This window comes from Phoxinus phoxinus, assembly GCF_949152265.1.
Source record: "Phoxinus phoxinus genome assembly, chromosome: 7".
Classification (NCBI taxonomy): Eukaryota; Metazoa; Chordata; class Actinopteri; order Cypriniformes; family Leuciscidae; genus Phoxinus; species Phoxinus phoxinus.
The window spans coordinates 26,281,107-26,303,449 of record NC_136882.1 but is presented as its reverse complement, the minus strand read 5'-3'; the positions used below and the strand labels follow the sequence as shown (position 1 = coordinate 26,303,449).

Here is a 22,343-nt window from a genome sequence, read left to right as displayed (position 1 = left end):
TTAAGCTAGTCCCAGACTAAACTGCATGTGTGAGCTGTTTTAACTGAAAGCAAATTGCACTAACATATCTTAAAATATGACAGTGCCTTTGTTTTGTCTCAAGATGCACATCAGTAATGTTTTTATAAGGCACGTTTATAAAAGCTACTTAAATCAATGTATTGATTTAACTAAGGCCTACACCAGGCTTAATATATATATATATATGTATATCTGGGTACCTGTGGTTCCTCTGCCAGAACACCTGTGTGAACTTGAAGGGATCTGACAGCTGGTTAAAAGTGATTGCAAAAATGTCTGAGAAAGATAGTCCTGAGAAAATAATTTGTTTGCAGATGCCATTTGGCTGAATAAAAAATCATTTTGTAATTTAAGAGTGTCTTATTTGTCTAAATACTTTTTGGGGCCAGTGTAAGCTATTTCACCACATAACATCTGTTCTGTAAAGTATTTTTTCCTGCTCCCCTCCAATCTCACAGCTGAATAGAGGCATAATGATCTGAGCCTTCAGTGAATATTACAGCATTATAATCTTATTCGTTTGATGCAGCAATTGGACAGATGTTCTCTTTTGATTTGACGCTTTTTTTGGTTACAAAAAGTCCTCCTCCATGAGGCTTACAAATATTTACCCATGTAGCAGCGTGAAACTCGTTATCCCGCGTAGATAAGCTTTGAATGTTTGTGCAAAGCATTGCTGTGGCGTTCCTTAATTGCTTCAAACATACAAACCGCTCAAAGACATAAATGCATTGTTTTGAAACAATGTGTCAGTGATAAGCGCACAAATTTAGCTCACTGTTTCAACAATTAAATTATGAAACTTTCTCAAGTGGGTATCAATGTGCAGAGTGGAATTCAATGAAGATTTAGATGATTTTAATGGAAAAGGTGGTGGTTTTTATATTTAACTTCAATTTTATGTTTTGCGCTTGCTTTGTACAATGTAAAATGTATCATTGTGTGTTCATGAAAGAAAACCCTTTTATTTTATGTTGTTTAATCATTTTGTTCTGCATGGGGAATAAAAAGGGCAATTAATAGTCCATTTGCGCATTTCATAAAATTCCAGGCACGAACCTCGTAAAAACAGTTCATAATATATCTTACCTTGCTAATAAAATCTCTGAGACCAGAATATCACTACCAGACTACAACTTTTTAACTATCTTGTTCCTTTGAATTTGGATACACTTGAATTCCCATATCATTTTGTTCATTCCAGTGTTCAACAAAAAAGCAGTTTCTGCTATCTCTCTCGCTCTTTCTTTCTTTTTTTGAACAAGGAATGGGTTGTCTAACAAGGTAAGAAACAGAGACGCGTACCTGATCCAACCGAGTCAATATGCAATTATTTCAACTGAAGATCCACCACTGTCCACATCAAACGCTCTACATTCCTTTGGCAGATTAGCCGAAATTATCTCTGATTATTTTGGCCTGCATGGACGAATTGAACTCTATCTGGTCCACATTGCGATGAAATTTGAGACAGCTTGAATGGCAGTGGTATGTTTGGAGTTTGGATAATACTTACCTTTTATGAAAGGGCCAACGGCAGCAGGAGATTAATAACTGAACACTGAGTGCCTTTCACTGATACCATCCCTCTGGTCGTCTTGTAAAATCCTGTTGAGAGGTTAAATTAAATTGCTGTAATAAATGTTTGGTTTCAGCAACGCTGTATCATTGAAAATCAAACAAACACCGACAGGCTTCTGTGCGATGAGGATCAGTGAGAGAAAATGAATAGATGAGGAGTGGAGGGGCATGTAGGGAAGGATTATGTACATTTGAAACAGACTTGTCTTCACTTAAACATTAATTAAATCGGAGCTAGAGGAACAATTATATTGATGAATGTTTTTGGAGCTACTGTAATTAAATTAATCCATTTAATTAACAAATTATATTGAACTTTTCCTCAGAGAGCAACATTAGTCTTGTGTTCTCTCTTACAAACAAGCAAAAATAATGTTGTGGAAATGATTGCAAAGAACAGAAGGAAATGAAACTGTGTCAGATAAAATGCAGAGACAAAGACAAACCGATGAAGTGTGTATAGTCTTCTGTTGTAACACAATCACGGATGATTGTGACGCACGGGGGGAAACATAATTGGATGAAAACTTTTTCATACCTTAATGGGCTACTCTGGAGAGATCTGGTTCTCTCATTTGCAAATTAAATTTGATAGCATTCTGACAGCACATTGCAGCCCTATAAATGTATTTAAATCACTAAATTATTACAACAGTTAACATTATGCTCAAAGAAGCAGTTCAAATGCCTTAGAAGACTCGCGCTTGGATTCATTATTGTGTACTGTATTAAAAGGAATTAATTACATATAACACTATTTTAGTACTATTGTAAACTACAATGGCTCATACAGCATCTACATATTGTTGTTGTTACTATTATTATTAATAATAATACAAATAAATAACAGAATACAATTTATCAGAATAGAATATGATCCTATTAATAATAGGATCAATCCATGAGATAGATCTCAGATGATTGTGTGTCTGACGACTAAACAATGCCATCTAGAGGCAGCAGGCTGACACTACAGTGAGATTGACCCACTCTGACAAAACATGGCCTAGATCAAATGTTCACGATTTCATGTCACCAAGAAAAAACAATGGCAGACAAAAGCCATCACTGAATGAAGATGTAAATCTAGGCTGTATTACTGTAATCAACATTTCTGCTCAAAATAATCACAGAAGTGACAAAGCAAGTTACATCGTGGTTAACTCACCCTGCGTGAAGTTTTCTCGTTTAAATTGAAGAGCGAGTCTCTTTGGATGTTGATTCTTCTCAATCAATTTAGGTGTTTAAAACAACAGGAGAGTTGCAACCTGTTAACCACTTAGGTGTAAATGGAAATAGTAGCCTAGCTAGGCTAGCTATGTCCGTAATAATCTCGCTAAATGATTAGCGTAGAATCCCGTAACGCGCGACGGGTTCCAACGACAAAAAGGCTGTTCTGTGAAAGGAAAATCAATGGAGTAGGCCTAATGCGCATCTGTTCGCTGAATAAACTGTTGTGTGCAAGCTTATTTGACAAGCAATAAATTAATTGCATTTTAATCTTCAACATATTTATATTATTTTAAAGTGCGCCATATTTGGTGTTTAGCTACTATGATTTTTTTTTTGTAACATTATATTTCACAGACAATTTTGGGTCAGGCGAGCTAATGACGTCAGGTCCGTGATTGGCTTGGCGAACGTTGCTTTTTTCAATGATATGCAAACATTTCCTTGCCAGTAAAATGTACAGTAGGCCTATGTCTCCAATGAAATGTCTCGGTTTGAATAGCCTTGAGTGCCCCAACTGAAGAATAGTATAGCCTACAAAAATAGTGCATCTTAGGCTACTTTGTTCTCTATCTCTACCCCCATACAAAACAAAACAAAAAACAATTTATATTGGCCTATATCTTCAATCTTGTAGTGTTTTGTTGTGTTCCTTTAAAATACAAATATATTATTTAGAAAAGGTGTATATCATTAGCTTTCCCATTCATCTCATGTAAATTGTTTGCTTGTATTTTTGCTCACTCAGTTCTTGGCTTGCATGTAGTTGTGGTATCCACCAGCAGGGGCTAACCAGCCAAATGCCGTGTGTGTGTCTGTCTGTGTGTGTGTGTGTGTGTGTGTGTGTGTGTGTGTGTGTGTGTGTGTGTGTGTGTGTGTGTGTGTGTGTGTGTGTGTGTGTGTGTGTGTGTGTGTGTGTGTGTGTGTGTGTGCGAGTGTCCTTTTTTTGGTCCCCATGAGGAATAGAGCTAATAAATCATACTAGATTTACTAAATTTTACATAAATGTAAAAATGCAGAAAGTTTTTTTTATTTTTTATGGGAAGGTTTGGGGGTAGGGTTAGTGTTAGGGGATAGATACAGTTTGTATAGTAATTTCATGCCCTCTTTTATGTCCAATTGTATTCCCTCTTTTTTATAGTAAAGAAAATAAAACCTAGATTCCCATGCAAAGGATTTCAGCTAAATCATTATAAAACGTATAAACTTATAAATAACATATAATTCTCAACAGTCAATTGGACTTGTTTAACATTTGTCTGTTTTCGGTACTCAGCAAAAAGTTTTTATAAATATTTGTGGGAAACCCAAAAATTATTTTCACATGATTGCTTTTCTCATTACTTTCAAATGATCATACGTTTGCTTAAACTGCTACCTAATTCATGTTTTCATAGAGCTGCTTGGTGAATTTGAAAGATCAAAGATCCACAAAAAGATGACAGCAACACATTACAATAATTCTGAACTTATAGTACAAACTGATTTCAGTATCTACTAATAAGAAAGCTATAAGGACTGTTAGAATTTGTGCTGCTTTTGATCTCTTAATGTGAACATCTTTATGTGATGTAATCTGGCCCTACCTCTTTTTTTTTTTTTTTTATTATAATTTTTTTTTTTACATGTCTATTTTTTGTCCTATTTGCTATTGTCTCCTTTATTATTGTTTTGGTTGATATTATGTGATGTATACTTTCTCCTTTGTATGTTCCTGTTCTCAGCATTAATAAAAAAAAAAAAAAAAAAAAAATTATAGTACAATATTTCAATGTGCCTTTTCCTTACGGTTTTACAGTTTTTAACAGTCACTAGGACACATTTCTCAAGGTCACTCTTTCAAAACTCTTCACACAGTTCTCCTAACCAACTTTCAGCTCGGCACAGTTAATTTCACATTCAAAATGCACTAAAACTACCAAATCACTTCATACATGTCTCAAATCAACACATTCTTCCATAGCAAAGGTTGACAGCCAGAAACACACAAAACACAAAACAATGACCTATAAAACACTAACAACAGGTAACTTTATACAAAGTTTTCTTCTGTAAAACAAGCACACCTCTCTACTGTTTAGAATTCACTGCAATATATGTTACTGGAACGAATCAGACATGATGCAGTATGCTTCAATATGATTTTATTTATATGATATTATGTCTTGCACGGAGTAATTCTCAAATACAAGAATTTGTATACACACCATCCACCGATGTGGTTGGTCCAATTGTTTTTATATCATTTAATTTTTAGATTCTAAATGACAATATTACTCTAGAAATGTAGAAAATTGCTGTCTAGTTCAGTTTTGTATTATGTTATTGTTAACTTAAGTTTAACAGTTTTGAAAACAGTGCATGTGCAAATTGGCCTGTAGGTACACAGAGTTTTGGCGGTTGTTGTGTCAAAGTGAGAAAATAATTAATGTAATTTGAAAGATGTAGTCATTGAATGCATTTTGTGCCAAAGCAATGATAAATGATCCAGTTTAGCCCACATAAACTTCTGTTGTGCTCACTGCGTGTGAAGAGTTTTTGTGACCTAAGTATTGAGAAATGTGTCCTAGCGAGTGTAAAACACACTTCTGATTCTTAATCTGATAGATGCAGGCTTAAAATAGTAAATAGTAAAATAGTATTTTTATCTCTTAACCAAAAGAGTCTAAACCGATATTTATTTAGTGTGTAATTCGCAAATGTTCATGCAACCAAATTGAGAAGTGAGTCTAACATGTTAGTCTGCCCCAGAGAAAGATCTAACCAGTCAGGTTGACAGAGTTTAGCATACAAATCTCCTTTTCAAAAGCCTAAGATTGACTCATTCAGTTTACAGCTTTTGCCCTAAGTTGCACTCAGAGTGCATGCTGAATTTCTGATGACTGCAAAATGCTCTTTAATACTTCTGCTAAGCCAACATCTTGATTTGTTTTTTATTCCACTTATGTAATTTCTACAGTGTAAAAAATAAACATATTTTTGTACAGTTTTTACTTATACACATCTAGATTGTGTTTAAACCCATTTGTTCCCATCATACTTACTAAATTGAACACAAGAACAAACTGCAATGATGTCTAGATGTCTCAGTGGTGCTCTACGCATTCCTTCTAACAGTTTGTACTTGTTTAATCTACATTTCCCATTTTGAGAAATCCTAAACGCCCACGTGCATGGAAAAAGCCAAAGGTAATTCACACATATCGCTCTATATCTTTTTTTTTCTGTCTGTGTGCTAGTTCACATGCAATATAAACACATATATTCACATGGATTACTGTAAGTTTTATTCAGTGCCATCAAGCATTAAATATGATCTTAAATAGCTCTTTCAGTAAGCCACTCATAATCCCACTCACAATGGGCTTCCTGACACACCACACCCTCTAAAACCAAAATACAACTTTACACTTGACTTTTTAAAAATATCACAGAATATGAATGCCATTGCTGATCAATACAATCCTTTTGAGAAAACCTGATGAGGAATAAATATATTCAATTTGATCAAATTTCGAGATCCAATATCAGTTCTTGTGCATCATGACAATATTTGTATTGTAGAGCTTGACAATAACACTGTATTACTACGTTATGAATGTTGGGTTAGAATATTATTCATTTGCATTATATATGGCTAATGTTTTTTTTATATATGATTTTAACCTGGAAATGAAAAACAATAAGAATTCACAAGCTCAGATTCTCATATCATTCCTATCTGTGGTAAACGATTTTTAGTCATGTGAATTTTACCTTGTTAGTCCATGTACAGTAGATGCTCACTTCAGATGCTTGGCATTTTCTAAAGTCTGGCATCTAATTGTATGAATATTCTGAGTTATAAATGATGTGCAACATGAATTACTTGCATTCATATGCGGATGTCCATGTGCCAACATCAACAGATGCTCCCTGGCTGCTGTGATCCTTAAATTCTCTAATGAACAACAGAAAATACTTGCCTTTGATGCGCATTCACTGCATAACTAGAATCACTGGATCTTGATTTAACATTTGGCAATGAGGCATATTGGCAAAACAAAATGTGTTTACAAATATGTCACAATGTATATGATACTCCATGACAAGTACATCAATGATATGTATGAAATAACAGTTTTATGCATATTTGTAAATACTCCTCAATATCATGATCAGTATTTTATAATTTATTTATTTTACTTTATTTTACCAGAAAGGTCCTATTGAGATTAAAAAAAAAAAAAAAAAAAAAAAAAAGTCTTCCATTGGGTTCTGGCCAAGATGGCCGAACCATAGTTTCACATAATACACAACACACATTATTAAAAAAAAAATAATAATAATAATAATAATAATAACCATACATCAGAAAAGTATTTTCATCACTCTGAGCATATGTCAGAATCTACTATGTCCTCTGCATAAAAACTGTAGTCACATCTGCTTATTTTATTCCTTATTAATTTACAGGAAAGTCTGCATTCTACAATGCAGCATATGCCTAGGAACTAAAAAAAAATTTGCCCATACAATGAAAGTCAATGGGGTCCAAAAGAACTTTGGACTCCATTGACTTTCAGTATAAAATAACATGAAATATATCTTAAATGTTTCACAGATGAAAGAAAGTCAGGTTTAGAATGACATGATTTTTTTGGGTGAACTATCTGTTAAAAAGGCCCATTGTAAATGTATTTGGATTTGTGTCTGTGAGACTTGTTCTAGCAATCAGCCAATGTCAGAGCACGCTGTCAAAGCAGCAATGGAAAGACACTAGGCTCCGCCCATCTCCAGCAGGTGGCATTGATTAGCCTTGATATTAAATGGCTCTGCAAAGAGTGAATGTAGCAAACGGACTTGATGCTTTCTTGCCATTTGATGTGTGCGTATATGCTAAGAAAGTAAGTTGGTTTATGTATTTAACTTATGTTAACTGTTTGATTGTGTTTGTTTATATATTCCTTGTTTAAGGATACTTCACACAGAAGTAGTGATTTGATTTGTGTTCACATGATGTTGCTAATGGCTAATGGCTAATGGAAGCATTTCTGCTACATCATATTGTATGTATTTATCTTGTTATTGAATTGTGTTTCTGTTATTGATTATTGTCTTGTATGTTTTGTTTAGACCACACATACTCATGGAACTACGCATGTAATCATTTGCACTTACGTGCTAAACCTTGATTGAAGCTGTATGGGATTATTGTGGAGAAAATAAAGCTACAAAGAACTTTCATGCTGCTTCTTCATGTCTCTAACCGGACATCTGTGGTGAACTAGTCCCCCACTGGCAACCCCAAACTGATTGATTTCAACAGTTTTTATTATGGTCCTTCGAGCCTGGAGCCAGAGTTTCCCACAGTTATGGAGAAGCGGATTTCAGCTGAAGTCCCTGTTGTGCGGCCCAGAAGACAGTCATCTTTCCCAGCACGTTTGCAGGATTATGATTTGACTGGGTATAACCTACATAGATCCTTATCACCACCTAACTATTCTCATAAATCTTCTTGTGCTGCCTCTGTCGACGAGGATGTCAGGATGGACACCCCACAGGCAACAGCACATCAAAGTGATTATCATCTTCCGCAACAGTGGTATGTAACGGATCAGTGGGACCAGCAAATGGATGCCCTGCGGGAGGAAAATGCTGATTTAAGGAAACTCCACCGAGACCTGATTGCCACGGTTCAGCAGCTGAATGATGAGAGAGATGATCTTAAGCAGGCCAACAGTAAGTTTACGTCACAGATGTCTCAATTAGAAGATGAGGTGAAACAATTGCTAAGTTGGAAAAATCAGCAGTCGCAACTTCCTGAGAAATTATCTCCACTTCCGGTATCTGGTCGGTCAAAGACCCGAGACCGCCCTAACCCAGTACCAGCCCCACGAAGGCCAAGAGGAATTGAGCAGGTATCAAATGTAAAGCATGCCCAGGCATCTCATGAAGCATTGCAATATAGTAGAACAACGGAAAGTTCGGAAAGCTCAGAGGATTCAAGCAGTCAAGAAAGCTATTCCTCTTCTGTTGATGATGGCATGAGAAACCTACACCTGCGCTCATCCAGGCACCAAAAGGCTAACACCAGCCCACCAGTTGACAGACAGATTAATAGAGGTCAAGATGGAAGACCTGAAGTCAACATGGTTCGAACAAGTCATGTCCGATCTCCCTCTCCACAAGCTTCGTTCAGGCCACGGTACGAGCTATCATCAAGGGGTAGAAGTCATCACCACTCTCCAAGTTCATCGGTTGAAAGAGTATATCGTGGACCTACTCCTACCATTCCTGACCTGATTCATCCAAACCCTAGAGAGTTTGCACGGCTTAAGATTGCTTTGGAAAACATTCTGCCAATCGATTCCACAGAGCGCTTCAAATTCCATATTCTGCTAGAACATCTCAAGCTTGAAGAAGCTCAGCTAATTGCTGAATCTTACAGCAGTTCAAGACATCCTTACTCCAAAACCATGGGTGCCCTCAATAAGCAGTATGGCCAGCCACATCAGATGGCGTTGCAGCGCATCGTGGAATTGATGGAGGGACCAAGCATCAACACTGGAGATAGCAAAACCTTCCGAATGTATGCTCTGAGGGTGAGATCCTTGGTGGGAATGTTGCGACAATTAGGTAAGCCTGGAAAAGTAGAATTGAAATGTGGATCTCATGTGTCCAGACTTCTGACTAAATTGCCACATGATCTGCAGAGCAGTTTCAGAAGATTCATCTATCCATTAGGTATAAAGATTCCTACCCTCCTTGACTTCTCAGACTGGTTAGAATATGAAATCCAAGTGCAAGAAGATTCCACAAGATATGCGAGCCACTCTGGTAGAGGGTACTCATTCAGGTCATCTTGGGATCCACCAAGGAAGGTAAAATCATTCCACAAAGGGACAGAAGTTCTGCTCGGCACTGAGAAATACCCTTCAGCACCTCCATCATTTGTCACAGTTAAGACCACCCTGGCAAACCTTTATTGCCCTTACTGTGATAATAACAAACACTCTTTGAATAACTGCGACAATTTCTCTCGACTCTCCAAATTTCAGAGGCAAAATTGGATTAAGGGCAACAAAAGATGTTGGCGCTGTGGACGGGGCCATAGATCAGCAGAGTGTAATCTTAAGATGCGCTGTAAAGCATGTAATGGGCGTCACTTACTTGTTCTTCATGAAGTTAATGCACGGGGTAGGGAGAAAACCATAGATGGAGAGGACCCATCTGCTAACCCTATCAGGGGTGAGGCCGCCAAGGATGTGTTATTCATTGACAAGCCCCCAGGAAGTCGGAAGGTACTGTTGAAAATATGTAAAGTCATTCTGAGAAATGGAGATCGATCCATGAAAGCTTACGCCATTCTTGATGATGGCTCCGAAAGGAGCATTTTACTGCACACTGCGGCTAGCCAGCTGAAATTGAGAGGTAAGCCGGAGGACTTACCCCTGCGCACAGTCAGACAAGAGTTAAAGGTCCTGCATGGGGCGGCTGTATCCTTCAACCTTTCACCAGCCTGTCAGCCAGACAAGGTATATCCAATTAGCGGAGCTTTCACTGCGCCAGAGCTGGGGCTGGGAGTGCACTGTCATCCTGTTAAGGCTTTACGGAAGAGGTACCGTCACCTTAAAGGACTGCCCCTCCAAGAGATTGAAGCTGGTCATCCAGTTTTGCTCATTGGATCGGACTACCCTCATCTAATTACTCCAGTAGAACCAGTTCGTTTGGGCCCACGAGGAGGACCAGCAGTGATTAGAACTCTCCTGGGGTGGACTTTGCAAGGACCAGTTCAGGCTCTACATCATCGCCTCACAGAGCAACAATGTCTGTTCACAAGTTTGTCACCTTCTGTTACTCTGCATGAACAAGTTGAACGACTCTGGCAGATGGATGTCCTTCCTTGGAGGGATGAGAAGATGAGTACTAGATCAGTACAAGACCAGCAGTCATTAAAACTACTGGAGCAAAAAACTGTCAGAGTTAAAGTCGATGGGATTCAGCGATATGCTACCCCACTGCTCAGAGTTCAAAATATGCCCTCACTTCATGCACCTAAGACAGCAGTAATGCCTCATCTAAGAAGCCTAGAGCGTCGGCTCTGTAAGTCTCCGGAGCAAGCAGCTATCTACCGGGCTGAGATTAAACGACTGGAGGAGGCAGGTTACATTGTTGAACTACAGTCAGGAGCAGAAGACACTCCAGTAAGTTGGTATATCCCACACCATATGGTTGAACATAACGGGAAACATCGAGTGGTCTTCAACTGTTCATTCAGGTTTCAAGGAAACCACCTCAATGAACTGTTGCATCCAGGACCTACACTGACTTCCTCCTTACTGGCGGTGCTATTAAGATTTAGAGAACATTCTATCGCCATCAGTAGCGACATTAAAGGAATGTTCCACCAGATAAGACTCCTTGCTGAAGATCGACCCCTTCTCCGTTTCCTATGGAGAGAGCAAGAAAGAGAAGTGCAGCCCAGAGTCTATGAATGGCAAGTTCTCCCCTTTGGGACCACTAGTAGCCCATGTTGCGCCGTCTTTGCCTTACAGAAGCATATCTTGGAAAGTTGTCAGCCAGGTGGAAAGTTACAGGATGCTGTACTGAAGGCATTTTATGTTGACAATTACCTGCAAAGTCTGCCTTCTGTAGATGAAGCAAGGCTCATGGTAGACCAGTTGCAGAGTAACTTAGCAGATGGAGGATTCGAACTCAGGCAATGGGCCAGTAATGCGCCTTCCACCATCAGTCACTTACCAGCGGCATCCAGATCGGGCAGTACTGAGCAATTGATTGCCAAGGGTAATGCCTCAAACTGTGAATCAGTGCTTGGATTGCAGTGGAACTGTCAGAATGATACTTTGTCTTATAAGCTCTGTGCTGTAAAATGCCAAGAAGTTACTATGCGCAATATATATAAAGTGCTCGCCAGTCAATATGATCCTCTTGGCTACATCATCCCGTACACCACACGTGCAAAGATGATTGTGCAGCGATTATGGGATAAAAGAAGAGATTGGGATGATCCCAAGTTACCTGAAGATTTGGTGAATGCATGGAACAGATGGACAGAGGAACTCAGTGACTTGCAAAAGATAGTCCTACCCAGATGCTACTGTACTGCACCAAAGGATGATCTTTCCAGCCAGCGAGATATCCATATCTTCTGTGACGCGTCTGAGTCAGCTTATGGGTCGGTCGCATATCTTCGAACAGAAGACCGGCAGGGAGAAGTGGAGATCACATTCATAGTGGCCAGATCCAGAGTGGCTCCAAAGAAACGGCTGTCAATCCCTCGTCTAGAACTATGTGCGGCCCTGACAGGTGCGCAAGTGGCCAAGACTCTTCAGAAGGAATTGACTTTGCCTATTCGACAAGTTTTCATTTGGACTGATGCCACCACGGTTTTGACCTGGATTAGATCCGAATCCTGTCGATTCAAGGTTTTCGTTGGTACAAGGGTGACAGAGATTCAGGACCTTACCAGCCACTGTGAATGGCGCTATGTGCCTTCGGATAGGAACCCGGCAGATGATATCACCCGAGGGAAAAGGCTGGCAGAACTAGGGCCACAAAGTCGTTGGAATACAGGGCCCCCATTCCTTAGTCTCTCATCTGATCAGTGGCCGGTTACACCCCCATCCTCTCTTGTTGACAGTGAAGAACTAAGAAACTCCACATTCTGTGGTCTGACTAATACTGCACATTGTTTGTCCATGCCCGATCCAAGGAAATTTCTGACTTTTCAAGAATTACTGACAGCCACTACAGAATCTCTCAAGAAAAATGGGACGAATCTATCTGCTGAAGACTTTCAACAAGCGGAGATAGCTATCCTTCAGCAAGCCCAATGGGAAAGTTTTCCCTCTGATATGGCACAACTTACAGCAGGGAAACAACTGAATAGCAACAGCCGGCTTCTTAGCCTGGCTCCTGATCTTGACTGTGTAAGTCACCTCCTTAGGGTAGGAGGTCGTCTTCGCCGCTGTGAAGAGATTGAGCCTGGGTTGATGCATCCTATTGTGCTTGATTCCCATCATCCTGTCACTACCCTTCTCATTAAGGACTATGATACCAAGCTGCTTCACCCAGGACCTGAGAGAGTACTGGCAGAAATGCGCAGAAAATACTGGATCCTTCGGGGTAGGGAAGCAATCCGACGTTACCAGCGCAAAGATTGTCTAGTGTGTCAGAAGTTTCGTAAAAACCCACAGATACCCAGAATGGCAGATCTTCCTCCAGCCAGACTACGTCTCTTCAAACCCGCCTTTCATTCTACTGGTATTGACTGTTTCGGGCCATATTTAGTTAAAATTGGACGCAGAAATGAGAAGCGCTGGGGTATTCTGTTCAAGTGCATGACGACTCGTGCGGTGTACATCGACCTCCTTCCAAGACTTGATACTGACTCCTTCCTTATGGCCCTCAGGCGATTTGTATCCCGACGTGGGAAGCCTCTGGAAGTTTTATGTGATCAAGGTACGAATTTTAAAGGAGGGGAAAGGGAGTTACAACAGGCATTTGATGAACTAGTTCCCGAGCTTAAGGAACAGCTTGCCGGTCAGCAGATTATCTTCCGTTTCAACCCACCTCATGCCCCACATTTGGTGGGTGTTGGGAACGGGAGATTCGTTCCCTGAAACAAGCTCTACAAGTCACTCTGGGAACTCAGCCTATACCCGAGGAAACTCTTCTCACTACACTCGTTGAGATCGAAGGGATCTTAAATTCTAAACCCCTTGGGTATACCTCCTCTAATGCCTTTGATCCAATTCCTATTACTCCTAATTCATTGCTTATGGGTCGACCTGATTCGTCCCTTCCTCAAGTGATATACCCTCAAAGTGAACTATTGAGTCGACGTCGTTGGCGTCACAGCCAAGTCCTAGCAGATCACTTTTGGAAGCGGTTTATCAAGTTCTATTTGCCTGGTCTTCAGACTCGTAGCAAGTGGCAACGAGAGTCACCTGAAATCAAGGTTGGAACTACAGTTATGATTGTGGACCCTCAATTTCCCAGGGCCTTGTGGCCCACTGGTCAGATCTCGCAAGTATTCCCTGGGGTGGATGGTAAAGTCAGGACTGTTGAAGTGAGAATTAAGGACAAGTTTTATGTGCGACCTGTGGCTAAGGTTATACAGCTGCCTGGGATTCCGGACTAAAATTGGACTTTGACCTTTTTCATAATGGGCAGATTTCTTTATTCTTTAGAAATCTGGGGGCGGCTGTTAAAAAGGCCCATTGTAAATGTATTTGGATTTGTGTCTGTGAGACTTGTTCTAGCAATCAGCCAATGTCAGAGCACGCTGTCAAAGCAGCAATGGAAAGACACTAGGCTCCGCCCATCTCCAGCAGGTGGCATTGATTAGCCTTGATATTAAATGGCTCTGCAAAGAGTGAATGTAGCAAACGGACTTGATGCTTTCTTGCCATTTGATGTGTGCGTATATGCTAAGAAAGTAAGTTGGTTTATGTATTTAACTTATGTTAACTGTTTGATTGTGTTTGTTTATATATTCCTTGTTTAAGGATACTTCACACAGAAGTAGTGATTTGATTTGTGTTCACATGATGTTGCTAATGGCTAATGGCTAATGGAAGCATTTCTGCTACATCATATTGTATGTATTTATCTTGTTATTGAATTGTGTTTCTGTTATTGATTATTGTCTTGTATGTTTTGTTTAGACCACACATACTCATGGAACTACGCATGTAATCATTTGCACTTACGTGCTAAACCTTGATTGAAGCTGTATGGGATTATTGTGGAGAAAATAAAGCTACAAAGAACTTTCATGCTGCTTCTTCATGTCTCTAACCGGACATCTGTGGTGAACTAGTCCCCCACTGGCAACCCCAAACTGATTGATTTCAACAGTTTTTATTACTATCCATGTCAAAGTATATTTTACAAAGAAATATTCTCTGAATTATGCTGCAAATGAGAGTCAAACTTGTACAGAAAACCAGGAAAGTCTAACTTAAAAAATAAGTAACATCATAGGTCCATCACATTGTTCCAGTTTCAGTGGTTTGTCCGGCCCCAGAATAAACTTGAAACCTGTCTAACATGTCTTTGTTTTTCTAATGTACATACTGTACATGTGTTTGGTTTTCAAATGTTTCTGTGAAGCAGGACAATGCAGGTTCACATATGAATAATGGGAACAACCTTTATTTCAACATCACAATTGATTTGTAATGCTAACACATACTGTGTGTTTTACTTGTTGTAACATTGATTTCCTTTCATAATAAAATGAAACAGAAATTCAGGCACCTTTTCACTAATCAGCGACATTTTGATGAATAGGAACTATATGTAGATCCATTCTGCTACAATAATTCAGCCAGGCAGCCAAACATGCCTGGTTGGCTTCTTGCAACTGTACATTTTGATTTTGACATTTTTACAGCATAACAGTTTTTATGAATCATTTTCAACTCGATTTTCCTTCAATGACATCAAATTTGTCCACAAATACCTTTTTGAAGACTACCAAGGCATTCCTTGTGATCGTTTATGATCGTGTGCTATTTTAATCAAAACATTCCTGATATTTTTCCCTGGCAGCAACTTTGCCTACTTCAACACTTCTCCTAGCATGTTGGCATAGAACACGCAATCCACACAGGCAGCTGCAGTGCAGTCAAGCAGTTTTGCATACCAGCACATATGGCCCAAAGCAGACAGAGAGAGGGAGAGAGAGAGAGAGACAAAGAGGGGCATAAATGTGAATTAACCCATTCCCTGGAAATCCATACTCTATTCACAGGGATTAAAGATTGTATCAGTCAAATGCTGAAGAATAGTTTTAGTTGTGTCGCTTATAATCTTCAAGTGTTGTTGGGGAAACAGTGTCATTAATATTAATATTAATATTAAGATGATAAGGCCATTATTTGAACATTTTGGTAAATCATTTCAGACTTTAAGTTTCACTTTATTTATATAGGCTACTATAAAACTGAAAATATAAAGTACTTTTTGCAGTAAAAAAAATCTGTTTTATCCCACCTTTCAGGGAAAGGATTCCCTGTGCAGATCATTAAATTAAAAAAAGTTATATTTCTTCTTATATTTTTGTTATCAGCTGTGTGCATTGGAGTGGTTAGCATTTTGTGTTTTGGTTAATGTTTATTTCATTATTTAAGCGTCAAGTGTGTTGTGATGCTGTGTGTGTGTGTGTGTGTGTGTGTGTGTGTGTGTGTGTGTGTGAGAGAGAGAGAGAGAGAGAGAGAGAGAGAGAGAGAGAGAGAGAGAGAGAGAGAGAGAGAGAGAGAGAGAGAGAGAGAGAGAGAGAGAGAGAGAGAGAGAGAGAGTGCATGGAGAGGCCAATTTTGATTAACTTTTAAGATCTACCTGTGTGATTATGTTTTTTAAAACATTTTAATAGCTCAAATAGGTTGGTATATTAACGCTATGATTTAATGGCATACATTTAGTCAGTGTCTGTATTGTATGGTAAAGTTCTGGCAACTACAGTAGCCTATAATAATACAAATAACGACAACAACAACAATAATTACAGTAATAATAATGATTATGTTTTTATTTTATTTTTACAGTGCATTATGTTTGTTTTTCTTTACTAGACTATTAAAGATCCTGAAAACCTGTTTGGATGAATTAAATGATGACAAAGCCCCGCCCCGTTTTGAGGCATTGAAACGAGGCAGTTGCGTAATTTGTCTTGTCAAACGCGTAAAGCGCTTGACATCTCTGGCTGTCTGTCGTGTGGTTTTCATTTGCGGCATATTGAATGACGTGATCTCCAGTTTATTTCAGCGGAGGACATGCGTTATGGGCAACGCTTTGTTGAGCAGGATCCACGGCTAGAATAAAACACCTCTAACAACTGAGCGCGGAATTGAGAAAGGACGATTACAGTGGATTTAATGACAGTCCATCCAAGCATCACATTCTGGTAGAGTGAATCTGTAATCGCATGTTACATTGGTAAACAGTGCTGGGTGCCATGCTTTCCGAAATGCCAGTGTTATTTATGCTTTTGATCTAAAGCGTAACATGATCGCTGCACAGCTTACATTTTATAGTAATGTTTTCTCATGGTGTTCTCCAGTGCGTTATAGCCTATATATTAAGCATGCTGGATGAATTGTGCTGAACTCTGCTCTGACCTTAATCTGAAAACTCCATAACAGCAGAGCAGCTGTAGGCTCTAAATTCAGATGGAGTATTTCCTAGTTTATGGATGGCAGATAGAGAGAGAGAGAGCTTGCATGGGGGTTCCTTCTTCGGTGTAAGGTAGCAACAAGCCTAGTGTATTTAGACATGCACACAAGCTGACTTGTTGCCATACAAATGACAGGAATATTACCAAGTTTGTGTTGATCTTTCAGCTGGAGAGTGTTGATCTACTGTACAGGTAAACATAATAGAAAAAAGAACAGTCAGGTTGAAGATTCATTCCTCTGAACTTAGGCTATCTTGTCATTCTCAGGAATTTCTGCCTTGTTTACTTGAAAGCTTAAAGGATTATGCCAAAGTGGATTAAAATAAATAATAAGTGGAGAAAGCTGTCAATTAGGTTTCACCTGTCAATGGCAGTTGCTTGGCTGCAAATATGCTGTGTTTTGAGCCAATCAGCTGAGTCGTAAATACCATGTGACTAATGTCTGTAGTGTCATGAATGTTGATGGGAACATAAGAACTCACACAGTCCCAAAACCTTCACTGAGTGACTTTCCTGAACTGTGATGTGAAAGGCGACAGATGTTTTGTGCTTTTAAAAGTCCTCAAAAAAGAATCGGACATTGGTAAAAAATATATATATTTACAATTTTGGTAGAATACAACTAGGTTACAGTATCCACCAGCTATGACCATGCTAATCTGATCATCTTTATTAATACAATTTCAGGGATTATTGTTGGATATGGCTGAACAAACTTGTTTCTTTTCATGTATTTTATGTTTTTCTGCAATTTGTGGTGAATGAAAACCTATTTTTTTCTGACCCTCAGATCAGACATGGATGGATACCTACCGCCTCAGTTTCACGTTTTGTCAGACCATAAGAAGTTTTGTCAAGACAATTCCCTGACGATGGACCAAGGCGCGCCATACAGCATAAACATGAATGTTTTTTTACCTGACGTCACCTACCTACGGACCGGCATGTGTAGACCCGTTCGGTCCGCACCGACACAGATAAAGACGGAACCGCTGCATTCGTCTTTCAACTACTCCAGTTGCCACGGCTCCGTTGCGCCTGCCATGACGCACACAGAGTACATGAACCTCTACAGCCCAGCTGCGGAAACGGGTAACAATGTTTACGTCAAGCACGAGACCCCATCCCTCGAATTCCCAGAAGTCCCTCTGTTTCAGCTGTTGAATTCGGAGCTTGAGCCCAACGTGCCTGGAGGCCACTCTTGCACAGATTCCCACAATGCCGCATGCTCTCCGATGTCAACGTACAATGGCATTAACCCACCGCCCAGTCATGTTGCTGAAAGATCTCTTTGTAATATGGGCAGCAGTGGATATTCTCTACCTGCCCAGTTTGGTCAGCATCCTCAGAAGAGGGCGGCCTATCTACCACCCTCCCCTCCCAACTCAGAACCGGGCAGCCCAGACAGGAGGAAAGAACTCGTACAGAACTTATCGCCACCTCCGTCATACGCTGCCAGCATGGCATCTAAAATGTCGTGTCTTAGTCCCGGACCAGCACTTTCTATCCAAACACAAGCAGTACCTGCCCAATACAACCGCAGGAACAATCCTGATCTAGACAAAAGGAGGATACATCACTGCGATGTAGCAGGTAAGATTGAATTCTGCATCTAGACACTTTAGTATGTGAATATAGTATACACTTTAGTTGACATGATATTCAAGGTCTTAGAAGGAAGCCATGGCGTTTTCAAAATAAATGATACAGCGCAGGCTTAAATAGCTATTTAAGTGATTTAACGTTGTTGAATAGATGTTGTGGACTGACGTGACCAATCATCTGGCAATTACCGGTCTATAAGAGGCTTAGGACACAATGGCATAACCTTTTGACATGATATGAAGCTGCTGGACAAGTCAGAGCTGGCCAGAATGTTAAAGCAATAGTTGACCCATTGTTTACTCACCCTCATGTCATTCTAGACCTGAATGACTTATTTTTTTCTTCTTCTGTGGAACACAAAGGAAGATATTTTGAAGAACTTCTTTGAGTTTTTGTTATGGAGAAAAAACACTTGAGACATTTTTCAAAATATATTCTTTTATGTTCCACAGAAGAAAGAAAGTCATAGTGGGTTTGGATAAACTATCCCTTTAATGTTCATATAATGGATACAAGGTTTAATGGGAAAGGTTATGATGCATACTAACATTTATTGTATTATTCGTCAGGATGTAAGAAGGTATACACCAAGTCCTCACATTTGAAGGCCCATTTACGTACTCACACAGGTAAGTAAGACTTTTAATAAGAAGCAATATCACACAGACAACAGAGCTGTTCACACACACACTTTTCAGTGTGATATTGCTGTCATACAATAGTTCAATAAAGTTGACTAAACAGAATTACACATTTAGTGATTTGATTCTGATTCATAGGCTCTCTATTTTGTATCATTCGGGCATGTCCCTGGTATAGTATGGTATAATGGCATGGTATTACTTGATACATGACAAAAACATCAATTAAAAACAACATTAGTTAAAATCAACCTAGCCAAATTATGCAGTTCAATTGCTATTTATTTAACAGATATACTAATCAATACAACAAAAAACTAACCTTTACCAATTTATTCTGTAAAACATTATAATATTTTATAAAATTATTATTATTATTCATGGTTCCATGTAAAAATGTTCCAATTTGATAATGATGTAATTGGTGTAATTTGCTTGTGAATCAGATAATAATAGTCGCGCTGTATGTTATTGTGTACAGCCCATTAGGACGACTGGAACGTCCTTTTTCTTGCCAACGTTTTATCCTACGAAATTGTGATGGTGCTCTTCCCTCAAACTGTATTGGCTTGTGTTTTTTTGCAGGCGAAAAGCCATACAAGTGCTCATGGGAGGGGTGCGACTGGCGCTTCGCCCGCTCTGACGAGCTAACGCGCCACTTCAGGAAGCACACGGGGGCCAAACCTTTCCAGTGCGCCGTATGTAGCCGTTGCTTCTCCCGATCGGACCACCTGGCCCTCCACATGAAAAGGCACCAGAACTAGAGCTGCCCGCTCTCGTTGTTCTGACGGTGCCGCGGGAGGGCTATCGGGACCTCTGCTGATGATACTAATTAGGATTTGGGTGTGTTGGTTAATCTTGGGTTTTGGCAGTTCATCAGGTACAACAGGACCAAACCCTGCCGTCGGTACGGCTCCTGTGGTCACAAAACCAGCTAATTGATGAGAACTTGGCTCATTTGCCAGATGGGACATTCTTTTGACATGTTTTGTTGTTTCTTCGTTTGTCTTTGAGGTCATTATGACATAACTACTTTTAATGTGCCTTTTTTACCTTATAGAATTGAGGTGCCACGTAAAATATACAATGTGCAAGATCTTGTGGGCAGTTTTACAGTTTTACTCCATTATAGAAGAATATTCTGGGTGTATTAAGAAGTTAGGCTAAATTGACATCATTTGTGGTGTAATGTTGATTAACACAAAAATAGTTACAACTAATAGTTGTACAACTAAAAATAGTTATATATATAGAAAATCAAGTTTACAGTGGAAGTGAATGGGGCCAATTTGAAATGTGAAGCTTATAATTTGATATAAGCACTTGCATTAATTCTTCTGTTAAAACTTGTGAATTATTTTAGCTGTAAAATTGTTTTCATATTTGTATGGTCGTTTTAGAGTTCGACCACTAAAATCATGTTAAAACATTCTTTACGTCTTGTCTATACAATTGAAACATCGAGAATTTTAACGTTTACAAATTGGCCCCATTGAAATTGAGTTTTGTGGTACCACAAGTTCTGTCAGCTGAGCTTAACTTGTTTTGAACCCATAATATTCCCGTAAGCGACTACTCGTACTTGTATCACAAGGTAAATAATATCAAGACAGAGCTGTAGTCTTGGTTGTAGAACCAAACCGCAGAACAGTCATGAGTATGTGAGCCACGAACGCTGAGTCACTATGAATTAAGGTCTCTTAAAAGCAGCACTTGATAAGAAACAGTGCTTCAGACATTTCTGTGGGAGTCGCCGGGTAATTCGAAAATTAAATGTAGCTTCAGAACACCAAAGAGTTGGATTCAGTCCAAACTATGATATGTGTCTATGAAGAGGATTCGCTTTACGTCGGCAAAATGTTTGAAAGAGCACAATCGGAAGATTGATTGAACTCCTTTATGTGTGTTTTACTGAAATGCAATAAGTGGTACAAATACTGTATTTTTCCTGGCAAGAGGACAGGTTGGATATCGATTACTTCCATAGTTGTTTATTTTTCCTTACTATGCATTTGTTTGGGATAAACGATAGCTTTAAATGTACATAAGACGTGTATTTATTTCGCACAGATTGTTTTTTGTTTTGTTTTTCATTTATATTTTATAAAATGTAACTCAACGATCACATGAAATGTGCACCGGGTTACTGGGAAGTGGTTTTAAAAATCTTTGTTCAAACTAATAGTGCTCTAAATGGCTGCATAAGGCAGAACAATGTGGCAGAGGATTGTTTACATTAGTTAGTTTGGCTTTTGGTGTGTTACATCTGTATGTGTGGCCTCATAAAACCTCTTATTTTCCATTACAGTGATACAAATGTTTTCCACCTTATTTTTCATTTTATTTTTCGAGATTACAAATGCATAACAGAAGGGACTCATTACCGATGACAAGCTGATGTTGTTATTGAGATGGAAGTAAAATAGACAGAGGGCTTTTTTTATTTTTATCTGAGGTAATGTAATACGAGGATCCACAGTGTTAAATAGTATATGTGTTAAAGAGAGAGGAAGAACATATTTGTAACTAGAAGTTCTTCATTTTGTGACCAAAACCCAAAGAGAAAAACTCTTAATTACAGTAATTAAAGGTTCAGACTGCTTCAGATTGAACACACCCTCTAATCGCTCTAATTTGCAGTACTTAGAAAAGTACAGTAATGTAAAATATGTACATCATTACTGTTATTATAGAGGCAGATCTTTAAAGTCTCAGTCTGTCGGGTTAAACTGGAGTGTACACTGGCTCACATGTGATTAGGTGAATACATGGAGGTGTGGTTACAGTTGCTAATACGGTCTGTCAGATTTTAAGTCGCTGAATTAAAAGTTGATAGTGTTGAGTGGTAACACCCAATTAAATTGATACTATAATTATCTTGACTGTCTACAAATCACTGAGTAACAGCAGAAAGGCCTCAGTCATGGAAATAACCTGATGTTTTCACAATGCATTCTTGTCATCGTTAGGGTGTATAGTATTGAATAAGTTCTTACATAAGCAACAGATTCTGAACATGAGTAATTTACAAATTGTTTCCTACTTTAGTAATAGATACTGATGCTACCTTCCAGAAATGA

The 22,343-nt window shown here is 39.0% G+C and overlaps 1 protein-coding gene and 1 long non-coding RNA gene across 2 annotated transcripts in view; one reads left to right on the top strand and one right to left on the bottom strand.

Annotated features, from left to right (window-relative positions):
* The window catches only part of LOC307002278, a 28,731-nt gene extending 25,674 nt beyond the window's left edge, over nt 1-3,057 (bottom strand). The window contains exons 1-2 of the long non-coding RNA XR_013798453.1: nt 2,771-3,057; nt 1,538-1,629 (exon numbers count right to left, since the gene is read on the bottom strand). This is a non-coding gene — a long non-coding RNA (uncharacterized lncRNA). The remainder of the gene's footprint in view (nt 1-1,537; nt 1,630-2,770) is intronic.
* Nucleotides 3,058-16,446: 13,389 nt separating this feature from the next.
* klf5b (Kruppel like factor 5b) lies at nt 16,447-22,138 on the top strand. The gene is made up of 4 exons (XM_079618898.1): nt 16,447-16,747; nt 17,808-18,610; nt 19,192-19,251; nt 19,849-22,138. Exons 2-4 carry the CDS (start codon nt 17,815-17,817, stop codon nt 20,025-20,027), a joined length of 1,035 nt encoding a protein of 344 aa, XP_079475024.1. The 5' UTR covers nt 16,447-16,747; nt 17,808-17,814; the 3' UTR covers nt 20,028-22,138.
* The last annotated feature ends 205 nt before the right edge of the window (nt 22,139-22,343 follow it).

Excerpts from the sequence above, each read along its gene's own strand:
- klf5b (XM_079618898.1), top strand. The coding sequence starts at position 17,815 with ATGGATGGATACCTACCGCCTCAGTTTCACGTTTTGTCAGACCATAAG. Across the intron at positions 18,611-19,191 it reads ACATCACTGCGATGTAGCAG|GATGTAAGAAGGTATACACC; the intron begins GTAAGATTGAAT and ends ATTATTCGTCAG. Across the intron at positions 19,252-19,848 it reads CCATTTACGTACTCACACAG|GCGAAAAGCCATACAAGTGC; the intron begins GTAAGTAAGACT and ends GTTTTTTTGCAG.